General features: G+C 34.0%; 1 protein-coding gene across 1 annotated transcript; it reads right to left on the bottom strand.

Moving 5' to 3' along the window:
* Window positions 1-295: 295 nt before the first annotated feature.
* On the bottom strand, window positions 296-10960 carry LOC129220904 (astacin-like metalloprotease toxin 1). The gene is made up of 10 exons (XM_054855337.1): window positions 10855-10960; window positions 9745-9807; window positions 9509-9574; window positions 9268-9333; window positions 9038-9103; window positions 7384-7439; window positions 5426-5501; window positions 5164-5278; window positions 1455-1630; window positions 296-622 (listed from the first exon to the last, which is right to left on the bottom strand). Exons 1-10 carry the CDS (start codon window positions 10958-10960, stop codon window positions 366-368), a joined length of 1047 nt encoding a protein of 348 aa, XP_054711312.1. The 3' UTR covers window positions 296-365.
* Window positions 10961-21334: the final 10374 nt, after the last annotated feature.

Here is a 21334-nt window from a genome sequence, read left to right as displayed (position 1 = left end):
ACCGGCTGAGTTTTAAGTAAAACGTTTAATGTATACTAAGGATTTAATTAATTTATAAATGGATTAGATTTCCGCAACTTCTACTCACGTAAATTTGTTCATTACCATGATGCAAAAATTTCCATTTGTCCGCAAAGAAGTGACTTGATTTGTACGCATCAAAAACATTTTCACGGCAGTATTGGTATAAAGTTATGCAGTGAAGCATTTAGTTTGAATATATAATTAAATCTACTTTTTTTTTTCTAAATAAAATCATTTTCTTTTTTCTAATGTGGGACCTCTTGAATTTTGCCTCATGTCATACTTCTTACTATTGTTTTATTAACATAATATACAGTAATCAAAAATACATCATTCTTTATTTAATGTGGAGTTGTTGATTTTTGCTGCCATGGTTCATCACACCAGTACATTTTTCTAACACGCTTTACGTCACTATCACTCAGTCCAGGTTTGTCATAGGTCTCATAGAGCTTTACACCAGTACGGGCCACCATAGTGTTGGACTTTCCGTCTTTGGAAAATGCCGTGTTACCATAAAGCATGACAGAATTATAATCAAACGTGTCTAAAAGCTGGTTTTGATGTCTTTGTAGCTTAGTGAATTGATCTTCAAGTCCTGTAAACAAAAAAAAAATAATTTGTGATTTTTCCATGTACTTTGTTCAGTTAATTGAATGTTTTTCGCTTAACTAGAGAAGAAAACCGTTAATCCCAAAATTATATTTTTTCTTTAAGCTTCTACATAAAATTGCTATGATTTTCGTTAAATGTTGTTTTTATTTTGAATGAATGTCAATAAAATTTTGTTTCTTTAATTTCTTGTAGTCTTATTTCGTTAATGAATACACTATTTTCAGTTCAAATAAAAATTTAATACTTTAGCTCCAAAAACGTATACTTGTTAATGAAAGTAAAAACTAAACTTTGGAGGTTAATCAACTTTGTTTTTCCATTTATATAAATTCAAAAAGCGTTGGAGGTTTTACCATAGGAGAATATTGCACTCACTCTATATTTTTCATACTTTATCTAGTTGATGAATAGAAATTGACATCCTGTTACACTAACTCCCACATTTTTTGAGACTTAGTGCCATTTTTGGAAGCTACTAAAAAGAAGAGTCAATGTGAAATCACATATGATATCATTTTCAACCAGAAAAAAAATCGCTTCAAGCTCTTCTCTACTGTACAGTCCAGTCATTAATATCTATCGGAATAAGTTGAATTTTTTGCGTACACTAAAAAGTTCTTCTGTACGATTGAGTTGCAAATAAAATTCCAAGATTCACTTCTCTTGCTAACCTAGAACACTAAATTGAAGAATTCGTACAACCTGGCAATTAAAACTCTTTATAGGTTGCCACTGGAATCTGGAATCAACACAAACTATAGGCTGTTTGGCACATTATGAAGTTAAAGGTTAAAATAGTGAGAAATTCCAATTACCTTCTTTAATGTTATCCCAGTAAATTATAAGAAAATCGTCTCTATCGGATCGATTTTGCTCATGGTAAAAACCTAATGCATGGCCAAGTTCATGCACAATGGTACCTTTGAAGATGCATCCGGGTCCAAGTGAAACAGGTTGCTGTCCTCCAATCATTCCAACATTGGAATAGCATCTGAAATATTTAGAAATTTGGGTGATTCCTGTTGATTTATTTACCTTTTTTGTGTCTTTTTCCACCAAAACATATCACTGTAAGAGTGAAGAGGAATGGCTTTTACGCTGATCATGTTTAAAATTAAATCTTAAAGCTCTGTATATTTCGTTTATCACTTTCTCTCATCCCGTTTTGCACGGGTTACCGACTGTATAATCATCACAAAATTCTGACACATTTCAAATTTTCCTCTCTTTGCCAAAAAATTAACATTTTAAAATTATTAATAGCTTTACATTGGCGATTGCTGAAAGTTAACAGCGATGACGCTGAAAAATCATTGTGCTCTGTCGGTTATGCTGATTTTCGCAGAACGGCTACATTTGAGACCTGCTGGATCCACTGAGCTGTATGATTAACTGCAATGTTGATTGTGGTAATACTATAATTGGAGTTGACAGTCTGAGAAACCCTCTTATCAAAATAGCTGTGAATTCGATAGTAGGAAAGAGTGAGCACAGTAAGACAGAGAGAATAGCAATTCATTTTCTGCTTAGATAAATTCGAGACTGGTAAAGCTTTTGAAAAGTCAAGTCGACATGTGGTAACGGCACTAGTAACAGACAAGGGTCCAGTAACAGACAGTCGTAAGCTTGGATTTAAATAATAAGAATTTTAGGCGGTTAAAACTGATGTTACTGCAACCCATAAATACGGTGCAACAGTCTAGTGTCATCAAAGTGAATTTTATCAGCCAGTTGGTATTTACAAGGCAGTGGTGGAAAGTTATGAACAGCCAACACGAGGTCAGCCGGTGTTTCGTTTTCATTTGTATTTAACAAAGTTTTAGATCTAAAAAATACATCGAAAAAAAAATAGCTCCATTGATTGTTGCACTGTTTCTAAACTGTTAGATAAACTTTATAGACTGGTGTTATTAATCTTACATTAGCTTATGAAATAACATTTATTTTAGCCGTAGAATGATGTTGCTACTTTTCTTTGTCTGAGAATTTGTTGATCATGGCTCCTACGGCCCTTTTATATTGAACTAGCTGCATTGCCTGGCTTTGCCCGATCTATCTTGGAAAAAAAAGCCCATTGTGTCAAGTAAAGTATCTTCAATAACCAGGATTAAGTGAAAGAAAAAAAAATCATGCAAAATTTTCTCGCCAAACAATGACCACAGACACTAAAATACTTTTAAGAAATTAAAATAAAATGAGAAAGATGGATTTAAAAGGTATAAGCAAACACAAAATAAAATAAGTTTAATAATTGAAAATAAGAAAGATGGAAATAAACAATGGATTCAAAAAGTGTTACCGTTTAAACGCAAAATAAAATGGTTAAAAACTGTAATAGAGAACAGATTTTTGAACTTCATTTAATTCGCTTGTAACTTTTTTTATAATGGAGATGGGGGGTTTAAACTTTCGACCTTAGGTCGAGTTAGGTCTGGAGTAAAAAAAGCAGCTCTTTCCAATGCTGTCAAAAAGAAAACTGTAGGACAATTGCTTCACTTTTTATTGATGGATTTAATGAAGAAAGTTGTGCCTAAATTTCAGCTAAGCCGAAAAAAATTCGTGCTAAAAACGTAAAAAACTCCCGCCGCAATTAAGTTGGAGCATTGGAACAAATTGCGTAGAACGCGGAAAATTCTTCCCTTTCTAACGATTTACTATTTGCGAGTAATTTTTCACCCCCATATTCGGGAATTAATGTGAAAGTTGGACCTAAATTGGAATAAAAAAAGAACTATTCATCGAATTGCTTTCGAACTGGTCCGCAAACCTTCTCAGGACTTAAAGGAACAAACTGTGAAAATTTCAGCAAAATCGGCTGGGTAGTTCTCGAGTTTTGCGAGTTCAAACACACAGACGCTTTTTGGAGACTTCATTTTATACGTTGTAGAGATGTGAAGAAATTATACTTTGAGTTAAATTTCTCACAACTAGTCTATTGATGCAAATAACAATAGAACAAGTTTGAAAGCCTTGCGCCAACAGAATAAGGATACTTAAATGGAATTATGACTTTTTAATCTATATAATATCATATAAATATTTCCATGTGTTACTTAGTCTATTTGAATTCATGATTTTTATTTTTTCACTGCAATATGCCAAATGCAATAATATTAATTCTTGATTCAATATTTCAACATGCCTACAAAAAAAGAAAGAAAGAAATCAGATAAGGTATTTTGAAGATTTTCTGAAATAGATAAGAAAGAAGATGATGTCCTAGTGATAGATAAAGGCTACAATGAAAGCATTCTTATCAAGTGCTTCATCACAAGATGACACAAACGGCAACAATCACTTCCATTTTTCCAGGCAAATTGAGATTCTTTCAAAGTTTGCTAAACCAAAATATATGTGTCTCCCACTTACTGGGGGAACAGTGAGACAAAATTGCACTTTTTTTTAATGTGTCTCCCACTTACTGGGGGAACAGTGAGACAAAATTGCACTTTTTTTATGTGTCTCCCACTTACTAGGGAAACAGTGAGACAAAATTGCACTTTTTTATGTGTCTCCCATTTACTGGGGGAACAGTGAGACGAAATTGAACTTTTTTTTATGTGTCTCCCACTTGCTAGGGGAACAGTGAGACAAAATTGCATTTTTTATGTGTCTCCCATTTACTGGGGGAACAGTGAGACAAAATTGCACTTTTTTTATGTCTCCCATTTACTAGGGGAACAGTGAGACAAAATTACACTTTTTTTATTTGTCTCCCACTTACTGGGGGAACAGTGAGACAAAATTGCACTTTTTTATGTGTCCCCTATTTACTAGGGGAACAGTGAGACAAAATTGCACTTTTTTTTATGTGTCTCCCATTTACTGGGGGAACAGTGAGACAAAATTGCACTTTTTTTATGTGTCTCCCATTTACTGGGGGAATAGTGAGACAAAATTGCCTTTGGTTTTTTTCCGTTTGTGTGAATTCATAGATTTTTCTAGATCCACCTTTATTTTACCTATTGCAGCGACAAATATTATACCATTTGAAAGAATATGATTTCTGTGTTTTTTAATAATAGAAAATGTAATTGCATTTTTGTGTCCCATTCTACCCACTCTTCCTCTATATAACTTCGCGTTTCGTCCATTCAGTTTAGAACAGAACTGAAAATGAACTTTTTTTTTTTCATTAAACTTCAATAAATAGTGAAGTTGTGCTCTTTTGTGCTCTATACGGCGATTCCAATCCTTAAATGCAAGAAAATGAGCCACAATTTTTTTACGAAAGATATTTTGCGTGATTTAACTAAGAATATTTAATGCGCTACTATATTCGTTTTAATGCCATTTTTTGAGTTTAAAATGAATTTCCACCCAAAATTTGTGTGAACTCTCTTTTTCGTTTTATAGTGCATTGAAAAGGCACGATAACAGCTCGGTTTATTCTTTTAGTATTTGAATTACTTTTTACGAGCAAAGTTAAGTTTTTAACGAAAAATGAGTTAAACTTTTTTTTTTCTATCAGAACCTATTTATAAAATGATGTGGAATAGTTATGCATTTTTACTGAATTCTTACCCTTTTCCTGAAAATATTCTTATGTAATTCCTTTCCAAAGTTCTTTTTTTGAAAACAACGCAGGATTTCTCTTCATAGTGTTTCATGGCATCTAAAATTTTATCTGTATGCTGCGCTAAATTCAAAAAAAAAAAAATAATAATAATAATAATAATAATAATAATAATAATAATAAAAGATTTCAGTAGGCATTATTTTTGAAGAAACTATAAACGTAAAATACGAACAGAGAGATTTTCACCAACCAAAATATTTTACCTACCTACAGAAGGATCTATCTCGTATGCTACTTCCCCTGCGGGCCATCTTAATTGAAATCCGGGTATAGCATTCCGGTCCTAAAAGAAAAAATGTTGGTGTATAATGCAAATGTACCGCAATAACTTGGGAAAACAAAAACTGTGATGCAACTTTCGTTACTTTTAAATAGCTTATCTATATACACATCAAAGCTGAGAGATTTTAGCTATAATCTTGTTTTGACAGACATAATCGAATAAAAGAAAGACAATTTAGGTTATTAACTTTAGTTAATAACTTTAGTTAAGTGCGCATGCTCAGTAGGGTAGTTCTAAAAAAGTTTATTCAGCAAGAGTCAGGACACCCCTTATTTTTTTAGACCTACTAATAGTATTAATCTGTAAAAGTTTCAGCTTGTTACTCAAATCTTAAGAGGGTGCTCAATGACCCCTCCATTTAACATTGGCCGTCCGTAGCTTAGAAAATGTCACAAATTTAAAAACATTCAATCTCACCAGCTTTTTTTTTTTTTTTTTTTTTTTGTAAATACTTATTTTTTGTCATGTCTGTGCATATACTCGTGTATATTATAATATGTAGCATTAATTTTTCAGTTCATTGTATTTTTTAACCCCCTTCCCATACTTATGAAGTTTGGGGGAGGGGGTTCAGCACTCTATTTCAGTTGAAAAAGGAAGCTAAAATTCTTCCAGTATACTGATATCTACAAGTCTAAAAATATTGAAGGGTGCCCTGTTATCTAGGAGATTTTTTTTTTTTAATTTTTTTTTTGAACCACCCTAATGTTCAGTTTGTTGCTCAGTTTTCGTCTCCGTTCTTCCGACGAAGATATTAGCTGTTTGAAAATATTTGTAGCAAGTATAATTTTAAAAGTTTTGGTGCAAACTATCGAATGTAATACGAATGCAGTTACGTTCTCATCATTAAGTAACTTATTAAAATGAAATGCTACCACTGAAAAATCAGTTTAAAAACTGCCATGATTCTTTTGTATTCTCTAATTAATCATCAGAATCTGAATCGAAACGAAAGCAATAAATGCATCCCAGTGTCCCAGGATCGTGAAATTCCGTGAAGCGGGCAAATACGCTATCACTAGTAAGGACTCTTCGTTCGAATTATTTTTTTCACATTAAAAAGGTTAAATGCTACGTTGCTTGCCTAAACTCTGCACCTCAAAGCCAGATTTTCGAAAGTCATATTACATTACTTTTCAGGAGAGCGCAAAAATGTTTGTCTGATGCATACAAAGATTGCAACTCACGCTCTTATCACGCTGGTAAATAATAATAAAGGAGTCATTTTCGAAGAATAACGCCCTTATGGCTCAATGCGAAATAGGATTCTGCAACTCTACATACCTTGCAGTTATAACTGGAAAATCGACATTTTTGGATTTAAGTTAGTCAAGCGTTGAGGTACAGTTGTTCAAACGTAGTCTAAAGTTCATTTTAAAAAGCAAAGTACTAGGACAAAAGCTGTAATTAAAACTTCAGAATATTGCTTCGAGGTTTAAATGAACCCTTGTTTTGTTGAGGGCTCCATTTTTACGAAAAATATGTTACTAAAATAGTAGCTATTCATTTGAGAGTTGAATAAATACCTTTGTGCTTGAAAAGTAAAATAAAAAATAACAACATTCAATTGCAAAAAATTGCAGATTATTGCAGATACGTGTTTTGGAGTTATAAGAAATGCGATTTTCAATGCAAAAAAAGTAAGCTTATGGATAAAAAGATATGCGACAGAATCAGACATGCGGACAGAAGCAACGAGGCAGAGATATTCTTTTGGTCTGTATCGATACAAAATCAACAGCGTATAGTTTAAATTTATACAACATTTTTAAAACACTGAATTTTATTTTCTTAACTGCCTGCGAAGACATTTTTTATCAAGCTTACATAAAAATAATTGCGTTTGGTGTTGCCTAATAAACAAAAAAAATTTAACACTCACTTTGAAATCTATTCCCACCATGTCACCTCCAAAGAGGTCTGGATTTTCAAGAGGATCTGAAATAAAGAAAACAATTTCCTCAAATCTTTATAAATATCATATGAGTCCATGATTTAACTGAAATCGTCAGTTTGTTCCAATTGGAGAAAGGCGTATTTATGTAATGATTTAAATGGAATCTTATCAGAAAAACAGTTACGTTTATAGGTTTAAGCTTAATGTAATTTCAGGACTTACCCTACCTCCCCCCCCCCCTTCTCAAATTTAAGTGTCCCAATTTAAACATCATTCACTAAAATCATTTTGTTCCTAATAGCCTCATATGTTGTGACCATGTATGGTGATACAATGAATGGTGGTACTGGTACACTTCTAGTACGTGTATACTAGAAGATACGTCATTATCGTTTCGGTGACATAAAAAAACGTTGCTCATTTTATCTCACTCAGATCACATTTTAAGCACTTTAATTATAAATCATAAATATATTTAATTTATTTACACATTTATTTATTAATATATTTAAGAGCTTTAACTTAATTTTACTTATAGGATCCCTTTATCAGAAGTAAATTTTAATAATTATCATTTGAATGCGTTAAGGTCTAAATTAGTAACTTCATACCTGTACATACATCTATTATCGAGTTAAAACGAACTCAAAAATACATATATTTAATTTTCAAATCAAATTTTCACCTCGTCTCTTTGGATCACTTTAATTGCGTAATCGGTAAGAAGTCATTCTAAAAAACTAAAATGGTTTTTTAAAAAATATTATTTTAATATAATAGATAATAATAACATTGCATTACTTTTTCTAAAATTAAAAAAGTTTTTACTTATAAATTCATCAATCACATCTTCTTCTGGAAATTCATCATCGATTCCCGCTTTTGCTGATCCTGTAAGAAAGAAAAAATAAGGCATGACAGATTAAGACACTGTTAACGCATCGACTAATTCCGCAACTTATTCTTCAGCAAACGCATCTTCATCGATTTAATACTTCATTACTTTTTCCTAATCCGTGATTGTTGTTGAATTAACTATCCAAAAGTACCAAAATATTTATGAATTCGTCAATCAAATCTTCATCCAGAAATTCTTCATCAATTCCCGCTTTTGCTTCATCGGTTTAATACTTCAATGTTTTTTCCTAATCCGTGATTATTGTTGAATTAACTATCCCAAAAGTACCAAAATACTTACTTATGAATTCATCAATCAAATCTTTGTCCGGAAATTCTTCATCAATTCCCGCTTTTGCTGCTCGTATTAAAAAAAAAAAATCATAGCTCAAGACATTAGTAGCACCTAAGTTAAATCTGCATGTTATCATTTTAGTAAATATGGCATTGATATCTTCTACTATTCTGTGATTATTATTCAACTTAGTTTCTAGGAATCACAAATGACTTATAAATTCTTCGATCAAATCGTCGTCTGAAAATTAAGCGTCAATTCTCGCTTTTGTTGCTCCTAGCAAAAGGAAAATGTAAGCCATGACAACTCAGGACATTGTTAACGCAAAAAATAAATCCTGCAAGTCATCATTTCTGCAAATATACCTTTATCGACTTCATAGTTCAATCACTGTACCTATTTAGTGATTCATGTTGAGTTAACTTTTAAAATTTGAAAAATACTTACTTGGTACAAATTCGTCGATCAAATCTTCATCAGGAAATTCATCGTCAATTCCCACTTTTGCTGCTCCTAAAAAACAATTAAACCATGACAACTCAAAACATTGCCACGTATAAAGTAAAGCTACACGTAATCATGTAAGCAAATATACCTTTATTAGCTTCATAAGTTAATTACTTTACCTATTTCGTGATTATTATTGTTTTCACTTTCCAAATTCGTAAAACACTTACTAGGTATAAACTCGTCGATCAAATCTTCGTCTGGAAATTCATCGTCAATGCCAGCTTTTACTGCTCCTAAAACAAGTAAAAGACAAACCTAAGCATCTGGAGACTGTGTTAACGCGTAGAATAAATCTGCAAGTCATCATTTCGGCAAATATGCCTCTATTGACATTACAGTACAATAACCTTACCTGTTTCGCGATCAATATACAATTAACTTTCAAAATTCGAAAAAAAAAAAACATACTTGGTATAAATTCATCTATCAAATCTTCTTCCGGAAATTCATCGTCGGCTCCTGCTTTTGCTGTTTCTGAAAGAAGTAAAAAACAAGCTATGCAGCTGGAGACATTGTTAACGAGTAAAACAAATCTGCTAGTATCATTTCTGCAGATATACCTTTATCAGATTTATAGTTCCATCATAATTCCTATTCTGTGATTAATTATGAATTAACTTACTCAAGACTTACAAAATACTTACTTATGAATTCATCAATCAAATCTTCGTCCGGAAATTCATCGTCGATTGCCGCTATGGCAGTCCCTAAAAGGAGGAAAAGATAAACCAAGACAACCCGGGACATTGTTACCGCATAAAAGTAAATCTGCCAGTCGCCATCTCAACAGATGTGACTTTATCGGTTTTATATTTCAATCACTTTTTTCAATTTTGTGATTGCATGAGAAAATCACACCTGCCAACAACTTTCGGTTTAGCTGATGATGCTAATAAATGTGCCCCCTTTTTTTAAAGTTATGTATTCGTGTGTAAAATGTCACATACGCTATGAAATAATATTCTTGATTTGTTTCTTACCATCTTAATGCTATTTATGAGGGACAATTTTCTTCGATAATGTTTTTTCATCGATCAAGCTCAAAGATCATAACAACTCAAAGTAGCTTTAAAAATAAAGCTTCAGTTCCGCTTGTTTAAGAATAAACAATTGAATCAACTATTATTATTATTATTATTACAGTTAAATCTCTATTTAACGACTTTCAAGGGACCACAAAAAATCGTCCTTAAATAGAATGCCCTTGAAACCACAGTAGAGCATCCGGGACGGTGAAAAGACGTTCTTAAATAGAGAAAGTCGTTAAATAGAGCGACGTTAAACAGACAGTCAACTGTATTATTATCACTATCACTGAAGTCTTACTTCCGTGATGAACTCTTGACCAGTGTGACAAAAAACTTTAAGATTCTGGCACTGGTTAAACAATTGGCTCTGGAGACCATCCAAGAAATTTCGCATTCTTCTTTGAAGATCTATACAGAGATGGTGGCAGGGGTGATGGGGAAATTTCGGTGAATTAAGTGTACATACCGATTTCTACCAGAGCTTTGGAAATCAAAATTAAAAACCCAGAAATTTGCTCAGTGTTTAGATCAGACCTTATTGCTATCAGGAAAGGCTTGCAGTTTGCAGTTCAGATGGAAGATAGATACCAGGACAACTGGGTTTTGACTCGATTCAGCATCTCCATAATTGGGATTTGGTTGGTGATCAGACTAGTCTGGACATCTTGAATCTTCTTCAGAGACTTTCATCCGAACACAGCATTCATTTCCAGTAGATTCCTTCACATGTCGGTGTTGAAGGCAATGAAAGAGCAGACTCCCTGGCTAGTTCTGCAGCTGAGGTTGGGGGGAGTCCTCCTGGAGATCTCACCCTTCGAGAGATTTCCACCATGTCAAAAATAGAGTTAAATAGAAAAATGAAAACTCCTCCAACCCACTCATGGCATTTTGTAAAATGCCCAGGTGAATCTTTCAGACTCAAACATAGATTCCACCAGACCACCCACTCCAACTTTTTGAGTGTACATACGAGAGCCCTCAGGTTTTGTGAGGATCATGAGACCGCTCCAGAATGTCACTGGTGTTCTGCTAAGTACTCCTCACCTGCTTACATTTTAGTTTGCTTGGGATTTGTAAAGGATCAGGTCCTTTTGCAATCCACAATTATTTTTAGACTTTTGAAACATATTTGAATTCATAGGGATTGTCTAGCCCTGCAAGACAATTTTGAGACAAGGCAAACAAAACTGCCGTTTTCATTATTATTGTTATGACTATTATTTTCATCATCATCATCATCATCATCATTACATCCTAATTTGCTCCTTCATCAAAACTGTGTTAAATATTGTGTTGATTCTTTCAAAAAAGCCTAGTAGAATGGCGCTTCATTTAAGAAAGACATTGCTGAACATATGAGAAGAATGAACCAAGCAAAATTTGTTTTAAAAAACATGTTTTTTTTTTACTTACTTTAAATGAAGTGTTCACTAGCTGAGTAACTTTCATCAATACAAACTGGTTATATTAGATATTGATGCAGAGGAAAACTAATATGGACTTACTGCTAACGATCATTGAAACTCAATTTAATGTATAAATAGAAATTCCGTGCACAACGATTTTTTTATTTTTATCTATTTATTTATCTATTTATCTTTTTTCCTGAAAGAGAATTGCCTTGTCATTTCTCTGCAGTTATTCACTCTTGTAATCGACTCATTTTTTACGAATACCGCCTGATAAGTTTGCAATTTATGAAATCGTTTTAAACAATTGTTTTTTGCAGCGACTTACATTGAAAGAGAACTAGTAATGTGCTTAAAAAATAGTTGTAAAAGAAATACAAATCGTAAAGAAAAGTGTAGATCTACGACTCCTAACTAAAAAAAATCAAGCAAAATGTTCTGCCTGAAATATATTTACTGTTATTGTCTAAAAAGAAATAGTTAAGAGAAAGGCAAATTATATCTGTGCTTTAAGCCTTGTTTTAGCTGCTCTTGAGATTTTTTTCTTTTAATTTTAAATTTCTCTTAAACAATTTTTGGATACTTCCTTTGATTCCTGCCATAGAAAGCATCATTTTGTACCTCACATCGAACGCTAATCTGATTTGGCGCAAAACAAATGGGTGTTTCCCATTGTATTTTCATTATTTTACTAGTTAGTTTCTTCGGCAAATTTTCAATTTTATCATTCCCCCTCCCCCCACCCTCTTTGTGTGTTGGAGCCTCGGGTTATTTCTCTTCGCCTCCACTTGCATATAGATAGTAGATAATTATAGCAGACAGAAAAAAAACTTCCAGAAAAAATGCTGGCATGTGGTGCTCAATTACTGAATAAGTATGTACATAAACAAAGACAGTGAGTCACAAAGTAAGTCAAACCTTCCCAATGGTCGAATATCATGTGTTACCCTTCGCAAAAGGCTGCTCATCAAAAATGAAAAAAGAAAAAGTGTTTTTTTATAACGCCAAAAAGTTTTCAAGGAAAAAGATATCAGAAATTTATAGATTTCCTTGATAGTTTAGGGCGTCCTCCTCCCTTTTTTTTGGAGGAAAATTTCCCACCACATGCAGCAACTTCATAAACCTGAATGCAAAAGCAGAACAAACGCACAAAGCTGGGAGATGACTGTTAAGGAATCGGTAAAAAATACTGAACTACATTGTTGAAAAGCTATACACAAGAAAATAACAAGCAAAGCAACTGCAGATTATTTCATGTTTTATTTGAAACTAGTGGTACCGGCACGGTTTTGCCCCTAGTAGAAAATTGAAAGGTCATTTGGTTCGCCTGTATATTTACAAATAATGGATGATGAATTTCTCGCCAATTTGCCATATTCATTTGCTTGCCCATGTACGGTTCCACGTTATGATAATTTCGTAATTTATTCGTCCACGTTGTGATAATTTGCTCGGTAAAATTTTCTTAAAACCGGAATAGAAAAAGAACAAAATCGAATTTTCGAAAAAACGCTTCAAGGTGCACACCCTCATGCTATAAACTAATTCTGTGCCAAATTTTATGAAAATCAGCTGAACGGTCTAGGCGTTATGTGCATCACAGAGAGAGACAGAGACTGACAGAGAGAGATCCAGACATCCAGACAGAGAGAGAGAGAGAGAGAGAGAGATCCAGACATACAGACAGAAAGAGAGAGATCCAGTCATCCAGACAGAGAGAGAGAGATCCAGACATCCAACCAGAGAGAGAGAGATCCAGACAGATTTTCAGCTTTATTATTAGTAAAGATAATTGAGGCTGATTTTTCGAGATTGATTTTGAAAAGAATTATGTAACACCTTGAATGATTATCCAAGGTTGTTTAGCATCTCATACTTGCATTTAGCGTAATTAAAAGTACAAAACTGCAAATTAGGCAAGAGAAAGCAAAATAAACATTAACTTGTGCATTAAACAATGCTAAATAAAAATTTTACCTTTTATCTTTGTTATTGGTTTTTAACAGTACAATCTCGTTCATCAACAGGAACCAAATCCAGTCCAAATAAACGAAAATCCGGATAATAAACAGAACACATTCTCAAATAAGCAGGCTAATCTTTTATTGCAGCAAAAAACACTGATTTTCAACAGAATTACATAGTACCGTTTGTCGCGAATTCTTTATGATTTATAGTTCAGCTGCAGTGGTGTCAGACTGTCGCTCCAAGTACGTCATATTGTTTGTTGAATTAGTACTATACTTTATTGTTCGCTTTATGCAAGAGTTGTACAATCAAAGCAAGATCCGAATATTTGGCGCTTTTACAGGTCCGTTTTTGCTATCAAAATATAGAATTACCTATTATTTTAGTGAATAATCTTTTTTAACTCTACATATTTGATTCGGATAAACCTGAATTTCGGATAGCCGGAGCCGGATAAACGAGGTTCTACTGTGTTATTATTAGCAATATGGACCAATATCAGTGGCGCACACAAGGAAGGGGTCCGGGGAGTCTGGACTCCTCCCTTAGGTTTTGCTTTATTCTCGATTTATTACGTTTCTATGTATATTTTGTTCGTAGAATAATTTCAAACAGAGGTAAAAATAATTTCAGTTCGAAAAAGTGAAAAAATAAAATCCTCATGTTAAAAGATTTTTTTAAATATTGTGCACTTTTCCTATGACAGATTGTCTATAAGAAGCAGAAAGGGTGATTATAAATGAATACACAATAATAACCATATTTTTAGTGTTTTTTTTTTTTTTTTTTTTTTTTTTTTTTTTTATTATGAGATAAGTAAAAGCATAAATTATTTTGATTTTTCTTTTTGGTTATTTATTTAAGTACTATATTTTATTACATTATATACTTAAATAAATAAATTACTTATTCAATTCTTTATTTCTTACTGCTTTTCGTTCTTGGGAATCGAAAAAATCAAGACACTATGTTTGACGACGCATTGGGATATGATATGAGAATGAGACTTTCGAGCTTGGACCCTCCCCTTGCAAAATTCCTGTGCGCGCCACTGATCAACATAAAACTATCCGATGCCTAAACATTGATCTGAATTATTTAAGGGTCATAATATCGTACAGTGCAAATAAATAACGAATCTATGGTGAGTTTTTAATTAATATAAATAGTCACATATGAACACGTGACAATAGTGATAAGCTGATCTAGATCGTGTAGATGGTGAATTTAGTGCGTATCAGCAATGCGTATTAAGTCTATAGTTGAAGTTTAAAGCTATGATGAGTGAAGACAATAATGCTCAAATCATTATTTTTGAAAACAAGTACTGCAGCAAACAAATTCGATATTTTTGTCTCATCTTATTGTATTTTTGAATTATTTCATTTATTAATTTTAGGACTCGACCGATGCATCGGCGCCGATGGCTCAACAATTTAGCCATCGGCATCGGCATCAGGAACTTGCAGGAAACATGGCCCATCGGCCTTAAAATACATCGAAAAGCCGATGGAATTGGCCGATGTTTTTGAAAAAAAAAGGACCTTTGCTGTTTTACTTTTTAATACAAAGTAAAGAGAGTTATTGTTTTCATATAAAATTGTTTACTTAAATTTCAGTATGAATTTCTATTTTAGTCACCCCTGAAAGAGTTTTTAATACTGCATTCAGATACCAAACAAGTTAATTATTGCGTTGTTTCTTGCAGCTGGATGTACGTACAGTCGAGTCCCAACTTACGCGAGGATGCGTTCCAAGACACCTCGCGTAAGTCGAATTTCGCGTTGTGGAACCAAGTATGTTTAGTAATTTTTTTATAAGCACACCCAATTGTTTCAGACGTTTGTAAAAACCCTTCATATTGTTTCAAACCATTTATTATCTATATATTGGAGTATCTTTTACAAAGAACAGACTTTTTCTGTATTTTAGAAAAAGCGTTATTATTTGACATAAAATTCTGTAATTTAGCACAAAATCAATGATTAATGGAGGAGAGAAACTTAAAATAAAGCAGTATGGTACTTACAGTGTGTACACTACAGCATTATTATAGCACTTAACAATATCGATATAGTAAATATATTTGTAATTTAAAAAATGAAGAAGGTTTATGCAGCGCGATCAGACTGTTATCACCGTTCAACGTATTTTATCAACGTTTACATGTAAAATGAAAAAAAAAAAAAAAGAAAGGTTAAGAATCGGAGTGGTTATTTGTATGAACTAAAGAAAAGCGTTGTTTAGACTAATACAGTGGGTGAACTTCCGCTTTCAGTGATGCTAAAAGGATGAAAGTCCATTCCCAAAACCAATATTAAGTGTCAACGAAGCCCATTCTAACTCTCCGACGCTCTTTTCCAAAAAATTTCATGTTGCAGGCGAGTAATTTGTGTCCGCATTAAAAAATTCATTACTCATGAAAAACTCGCGTTATAGCCATTTCACGTAAGTCGGATCGCGTTGTAGCGGGATCCGACTGTATATATCTCTCATAAGTCATAACTCTAAGATGGTAAGCTGTAGAAGGTTAAGTTTTCGCATGTGGGGTGTGCGTACATGCCAGTTGTGCACTTCCTTTTTTGTTTTCGATCGGGTGTTCTGAAAAGCCGGTTTACTCACTTTTTGTAGCTATTAATTACTTATTTCAATGCAAAACTAATCTAGCGTCTCAGACTGACAATCATTTGGTGATATATTGCCGAATTGGAGATCATGGAAACAAATATGAGATAGTGAAACCGGTTTTTGTGTCATTTTGGTAGATTCCTGTTGAACCGACGGTAATTTTTAATTTTTCAATACTTGTAATATGAATCACAGTAATGCAGTCTTTTCTGTATCGCTTCGGCGGAGTTACAAGTTTAGGGCCCGTCGAAATACATTTTGGGGCCCTATTTCTCTATCTCAGAAGTTGTGAAACATTTATCATAAGCATTTTTGTAACTCCTACGGTGCCCCGATGGGGCCTCTTGTGCAATTGCAACATTTGCTATATTTTAAATCTGCCACTGCACGTCAAAACAAACTCGGGTGCAAGTTTTAAAAAAATTTTCTGCTCCATGTTTATGATTATTTTGAACTCTATTTTTACGACTATTTTTTGAATTTCCGAGAACACTCCGCCCCTCCTCCCACTCCCTCAATTTGTGAAATTAAACTCTAGTTATATTTCTGAGCTCATTAAATTAACACCATTCATAAAATTAGAGATTTTTTTTCAAACTTAATTTATTGTTTAGAAATAATTTAGAGCATTAATGTAAGAAATTAATTAAAGACGTTTTGAATGGTGACATAATTCGAAAATCAAAGGGACTTTTGAATTTTTTTCTTCAGAAGTGCTGAAGTAGATTCAGAAACTCTTCCGAGGCGTTGGTGGTAGCGGTTCTGTACTAAAAAAATGAGGCCGAAGTGTGAGTTACTCCAAAATCAGAGGGTTACCCCTCCCCCCTTAACCCTCCCTCGTCGTTTCAAGCATTTCTTAAATATTTATAGCGATTATTTATTTTGGTCAAGAAATGTCATTTTGCGTATTTGTCATACTTGTTTCACCTATATTTTGTAATGCGCCATCTTTTTTGCATCATTAATAGTGATCGATGTTTTTTCTGTTGTAAGTAAATATTTTTATGTATTTATATAAAATCAATGAATAAGGTATTTTCGTTTTTATAGAAACGTTTCAAAGATTTTCTATTATGCATTTTTTTAAATTTCAGAAAATTATTCTTAAATTTTAAAAATTAATTTGAACTTGTTTGTAAAGCTTCATAAAAGATTAAACAATCACATTTTTCAATATTATGTGTGCAAACATCAGATCAAGTAGTATATTTATTCAGTTATTAACTTGGTGTAAATATTGAGTTTGTTTATTGTAGCTGCGTTTTAAGAACCTCGCTCTTTTTACGACTATTTTTTTTTCAGCAAAATGTATGTCACTGTTATAGCTTTCATGAAAAATGCAAACTTTTCTTTTCATAAATTTTAAATAAGTACAAAAATATTCCTATTATGATTTAACATTGTAATTTACCTCTTACCTTTTTTGTTTAATTTGATGACTGAAAAATGTCTACGTGCAATCTTTCCACTTTAATTGCGTAATTTGTTGACGGCTTCATAATTTTATTCTTTTTTTTTTTTTTTTTTTTTGAATGATTAAACAACATAATTTAATGTTTTTAAACTATTTTTAGTGTACCTAAATCCATACATTATTACAATATTACTGAAATCTTAGTTATATGTTCAATTAAAAAGAAAAACAAAAAACAAAACAAATCAATTGGTTATTAAACAGTCTCTTTGCTTTTCTTCCTTTCTTTTTTTTTTTTTCTTTGGCTGTTGTTCTTGCTCTTTCATCATACAGCAGTCAAAGAAGGAGAAGCATAACTACAGCCTATACATATTGTACGTAGTACGATCCAAAAGTTCGGGGACAAGCTGTATAGAATCGTACCCAGAATAGTTCACATTACCGAAACACATCCACCTTTAAAAGGTCATAGAGTAAGAGCCCATGGGTGCCAGACATACGTCAAGGCCCAAAATTTTCCTGCGTAAGCGCACTGGAGCAGGTATGAAGGGTTTGCTATTAGTTAAGCTGACTCGCGCTGGCTTTGGCGGGCAAGAGGTAGCAAAGGCGCGAAAAAATGGTTTACAAAAACATCATAGTATAACGCGTGATTTTTTAATATTTTATTAGGGGTAATTAGGGGTACTATTACGAGTTAAACCTTACGAAGCCAGACACTTAGCACGCTGGCTTTGCGCAGCCAGACACTTCAAAGCAGGGAAAAAATGGTGCACAAAAACATCATAGTATAAAGCGCGACTTTTTTATATATTGTAAGGGGTGCTACTAGGAGTTACGCCTTACAATGCCAGACACTTCGCACGCTGGCCTTGCGCAGCCAGACACTTCAAAGTTGGGGAAAATCGTGTCCAAAAACATCATAGTATAAAGCGTGATTTTTTTTATATTTTGTAAGGGGTGCTACTAGGAGTTACGCCTTACAATGCCAGACACTTCGCACCCTGGCCTTGCGCAGCCAGACACTTCAAAGTTGGGAAAAATCGTGTCCAAAAACATCATAGTATAAAGCGTGATTTTTTTTTATATTTTGTAAGGGGTGCTACTAGGAGTTACGCCTTACATTGCCAGACACTTCGCACGCTGGCCTTGAGCAGCCAGACACTTCAAAGTAAATCGTGTTCAAAAACATCATAGTATAAAGCGTGATTTTTTTTTTATTTTGTAAGGGGTGCTACTAGGAGTTACGCCTTACAATGCCAGACACTTCGCACGCTGGCCTTGCACAGCCAGACACTTCAAAGTAAATGGTGTCTAAAAACATCATAGTATAAAGCGTGAATTTTTTATTTTTTGTAAAGAGTGCTACTATTAGTTACGCCTTACAATGCCAGACACTTCGCACGCTGGCTTTTGCAGCCAGACGCTTCAAAGTGGGGAAAAATAGCGTCCAAAACATAATAGTATAAAGCGTGATTTTCTTTATATTTTGTAAGGGTTGCTACTAGGAGTTACGCCTTACAATGTCAGACACTTCGCTCGCTGGTTTTGCGCAGCCAGACACTTCAAAATTGGGAAAAAAGTGAGCAACTTTATGTATTTTTATGAAATGTGATAATAACACCTTTTATTTCTTGGCATCAATACATTACATATTTAATCCTGTTCTAATTTGCGTGAAGAGTGCAATTACTGAGTATCTTTTTTAGTTATATAGGTACGGCTTCTGTCGTACAGGGTCGTTCCTCAATTTGTCGCACTTTTATTTAGACCTACATAGACTCTTTATCACATTTACGAGGAGCAGACATGAAAAATCGTATTACTGGTCAACCTTTTCGTCAGTGGCGGATACAAGGGGGGGGGGCCTTGGGGGTCAAGACCCCCCCAAACCCATGACAGTTTTTGAATGTTTGCTTGAAAAAATAAAAAAAATAATCGAAATAAAAAATTTCAAATTCAATTTTTTTGGGCAGAACAATGAAGGGAAGTGGATACAAGGAGCGGGGGGGGGGGGGGTCATGACGGTCGCGACCCTTTCCCTTAATCTGCGACAATACTTTGCAATCATTACAAGGTTCATTGAATTTGACACCATTTATTTTAAGTGTCTGGCTGCGCAAGGCCAGCGTGCGAAGTGTCTGGCATTGTAAGGCGTAACTCCCAGTAGCACCCCTTACAAAATATAAAAAAATCACGCTTTATATTATGATGTTTTTAGACACCATTTATTTTAAGTGTCTGGCTGCGCAAGGCCAGCGTGCGAAGTGTCTGGCATTGTAAGGCGTAACTCCTAGTAGCACCCCTTACAAAATATAAAAAAATCACGCTTTATACTATGATGTTTTTGGACACGATTTTTCCCAACTTTGAAGTGTCTGGCTGCGCAAGGCCAGCGTGCGAAGTGTCTGGCATTGTAAGGCGTAACTCCTAGTAGCACCCCTTACAATATATAAAAAAATCGCGCTTTATACTATGATGTTTTTGTGCACCATTTTTTCCCTGCTTTGAAGTGTCTGGCTGCGCAAAGCCAGCGTGCTAAGTGTCTGGCTTCGTAAGGTTTAACTCGTAATAGTACCCCTAATAAAATATTAAAAAATCACGCGTTATACTATGATGTTTTTGTTCACCATTTTTTCGCGCCTTCGCTACCTCTTGCTCGCCAAAGCCAGCGCGAGTCAGCTTAACTAATAGCGAACCCTTCATACCTGCTCCAGTGCGCTTACGCAGGAAAATTTTGGGCCTTTATACTATGACGTATGTCTGGCTATCATGGGCTCTTGGACTATCACCTTGAGGGACTATGTACTTCTGCCAGTGTTCCTAAAACTTTTGGAATCACTCCTGGAAGCCATTTTTCGCTACCTTCTATGATGCAGCTTTATCTTCACCTGACGGAAGAAAGCGGCGTCCATGCAAATGTTTTTTTTTTTTTTTTTTGCTGAGAACAGGTAAAAGTCACACGGAGCTAACTTCAACGAAACGTTATTTTACTTGTTTGTCATATCAGAGTATTGACCAATCGAACCGTGCATCCTCAACATGAAAGTCGCCTTCTTCCCCACGATGAAGTTAAAAGCAGCAGTGCAAGAGGCCTTACAGGAGGTTGCGTAAAATGTCTTCCAGGAGTGCTTCGAAAAGCTATACGGACGTTGGCAGAAGTGCATAGTCGTCCAAGGTGACTATTTTGTAGATAGATGTGCTTCGTTAGTGTGAATTATGCAGGGTAAGGTTGTATACAATTTGTCCTGAACTTTTAGATCATACTACGTACGTATGTGTTTTCAACTTACTATTTCATAACGTTTTTGAGTGACGCAAGTTTACGCGCATGAAGACATTACAAGATAATTTACGATAATTAACCGAGGAGGCGTTCAAAATGGATATTTCGGTCACCTATATGTTCTTAAATACATATGCATGTACAAATGTGCCGGAAAAACTGGTGAACTTTAAACCGTAAACTAGAAGTTTAGGTCGAAATCTGATTTTTTTTTTTTTTTTTTTTTTGTGATTATACGATTCCTTATTCGTAGAAAGAAAGTAAAATGAAATGAATCAGCGATCCTTTAAATCCCTGATAATCTTTCAATTTATTTCTGTTTGATTTTTTTTTTTTTTTTTTTTTTTTTGCCATCGGCCATTTGGAGGAAAACAATCGGCCATCGGCCGTCTTTGAACAATCGGCCAACAATCGGCATCGGCCCATCGGCCAAAAAATGCCATCGGTAGAGCCCTAATTAATTTTAATACGTAGAAAAAAGAACAAATTTGGAAAACATTACAA

The sequence above is a fragment of the Uloborus diversus genome, chromosome 4 (assembly GCF_026930045.1).
Source record: "Uloborus diversus isolate 005 chromosome 4, Udiv.v.3.1, whole genome shotgun sequence".
NCBI classification, from domain to species: Eukaryota; Metazoa; Arthropoda; class Arachnida; order Araneae; family Uloboridae; genus Uloborus; species Uloborus diversus.
Note: the sequence above shows the minus strand (reverse complement) of the source record. Positions and strands in the feature narration are given on the sequence as shown.